Source organism: Mandrillus leucophaeus, unplaced genomic scaffold (assembly GCF_000951045.1).
Source record: "Mandrillus leucophaeus isolate KB7577 unplaced genomic scaffold, Mleu.le_1.0 Scaffold162, whole genome shotgun sequence".
NCBI lineage: Eukaryota > Metazoa > Chordata > Mammalia > Primates > Cercopithecidae > Mandrillus > Mandrillus leucophaeus.
This window is the reverse complement of record NW_012101610.1, coordinates 224,467-226,595: the sequence shown is the minus strand read 5'-3', so window position 1 is coordinate 226,595 and position 2,129 is coordinate 224,467. Positions and strand designations below refer to the sequence as shown.

Below are 2,129 nucleotides of genomic sequence, written 5' to 3'. Positions count from 1 at the left end.
AAGCAATTCTCCTGCCTCAGTCTCCCGAGTAGCTAGGATTACAGGCATACACCATCATGCCTGACTAATTTTGTATTTTTAGTAGAGACGGGGTTTCACCATGTTGGTCAGGCTGGTCTCGAACTCCCGACCTCAGGTAATCCGCTCTCTTTGGCCTCCCAAAGTGTTGGGATTACAGGCGTGAGCCACCGCACCCGGCCTGTAGTGACTTCTTAATGCATGAGCCTTCTGGCTTTACGACCTCTGGTTGTAATTCCCACAGCTTGGGCAGATCCATTCAACCTGGGGTTCCGATGTGGTGCTTAACCCTGGCTCTTCGTCCTTTGCCCACAGGTGGTGGCCTTTATGAAGTCTCCAGTGGGTCAGTACTTGGACAGGCATCCATTTCTCGCCTTCACCTTGCTTGTGTTCATTGTCATGTCAGCTGTTCCTGTTGGATTCTTCCTGCTCATCGTGATACTTACGTCCCTGGCTGCTCTGCTGGGGGTCATCATACTGGAAGGTAGCCTGTTCTGTCATTCACCCCCTTGGAAAATAACTCAATTGGGAGAACAATACTTTTGGGGCATCTGCCATTTTTAAATTTTTTTAAGAGGTGGGATCTTGTTATGTTGCCCAGGCTGGTCTCAAACTCCTGGGCTCAAGTGATCCTCCCACCTCTGCCTGACAAAGTGCTGGGATTATGGGCGTGAGCTACCACACCTGGCTGTCTGCCATTCTTGTCAAAATCACATCAAGCAAGGCAACTTATCAGAGTAAGTAAAACATGGACTCTGGAGTCTGCATTCAAATTCCACCTCTACCACTGTGATTTGGGGCAAGTGGTTTACCTCTCTGGGCCTCAAATTCTTCATATGTAAAATAGAGATGTAATAATACAATCTCAAAAAGTTGTTGTGAAGATTGAAACATATGGCTCCATAAAGTCCTTAGCACAATACACAATACATGGCACAGAGTAGCTTCTCAATGAATGCTAGCTATTATTGTTAAGCAGGGAGACTTGTCATTCCACAGTAAGTTACTGGGTACCTACTGCATGCCAGATGCCTCGCTAGGTACTGGAGACCACCTTCACCCTTTTTCCTGAAGTTCCACTACCAACAGTCAATTTCTCCCTGTATTCCTAAGTTCAAATTACTGGGAAAGCAAATCTGATTGGCTCACTTTGCCTTTTCAAATCAGATCACACACCACAGGCAAGTGGCCAAAGAGATGGTGGCCAGTGGGTCAGGTGATCACTTCTGGTCCATTCCATGGCTTCCCAGAGCTAAGAGCACCCAGGGCTGTTTATTTGCCCCAGGGACAAAGCAGTTTACACTTGAAGGAAAAAGTAGGCATGGTCAGTGGATGAGCCAAATACAGTCTGGCAGAGTGGTTTTTGAGTAAATGTTGAAGGATAGATGGGTGAATGCATGAATGAATGGGTGGAGGAATGAATGAGTACCATAAGAAAGGAAATTTACAGAGAAAGGAGAGAGCCATTACATTTTGGTGGTACATGCAAAGCTTTACAGCAGACAAGACTTTAAAGATGTATAACAACTTTGCCTCAGGGTGGGCAAGGAAGGGCCTTTTGGACAGGAGAACAGCATGTGCAAAGCCTCTAGAATACTGGTTCTTGAAGCTGAGTGTATTTAAATATTTTTGTTTTTCTAGATGGAGTCTCGCTCTGTCGCCCAGCCTGGAATGCAGTGGCATGATCTCAGCTCACTGCAACCTCTGCCTCCCGGGTTCAAGCAATTCTCCTGCCTCAGCCTCCCAGGTAGCTGGGATTACAGGCATGCCCCACCAGGCCCGACTAATTTTTATAGTTTTGGTAGAGACGAGGTTTTGCCATGTTGGCCAGGATGGTCTTGAACTCCTGACCTCAAGTAATCTGCCCACGTCGGCCTCCCAAAATGCTGGGATTACAGGTGTGAGCCGCTGCACCCAGCTCTGAGTGTGTATAAATCTTACTTCCTTTATCAAAATACCGACTTTGAATCTCTTGAGACCAGGAGTTCAAGACCATTCTGGGCAACATAGCAAGATTCCCCTCTATCTCTTAAAAAAAAAAAAAAAGGAGGCCAGGCACGGTGGCTCACGCCTGTAATCCCAACACTTTGGGAGGCTGAGGAGGGCAGATC

At 47.0% G+C, this 2,129-nt stretch overlaps 1 protein-coding gene across 1 annotated transcript in view; it reads left to right on the top strand.

The window, feature by feature from the left end:
- Nucleotides 1-2,129, top strand: part of TMEM159 (transmembrane protein 159) — a 29,664-nt gene that overhangs the window by 11,392 nt on the left and 16,143 nt on the right. Inside the window, 1 exon segment of the mRNA XM_011976042.1 lies at nt 334-502. Coding sequence (XP_011831432.1) covers nt 334-502 — 169 coding nt within the window.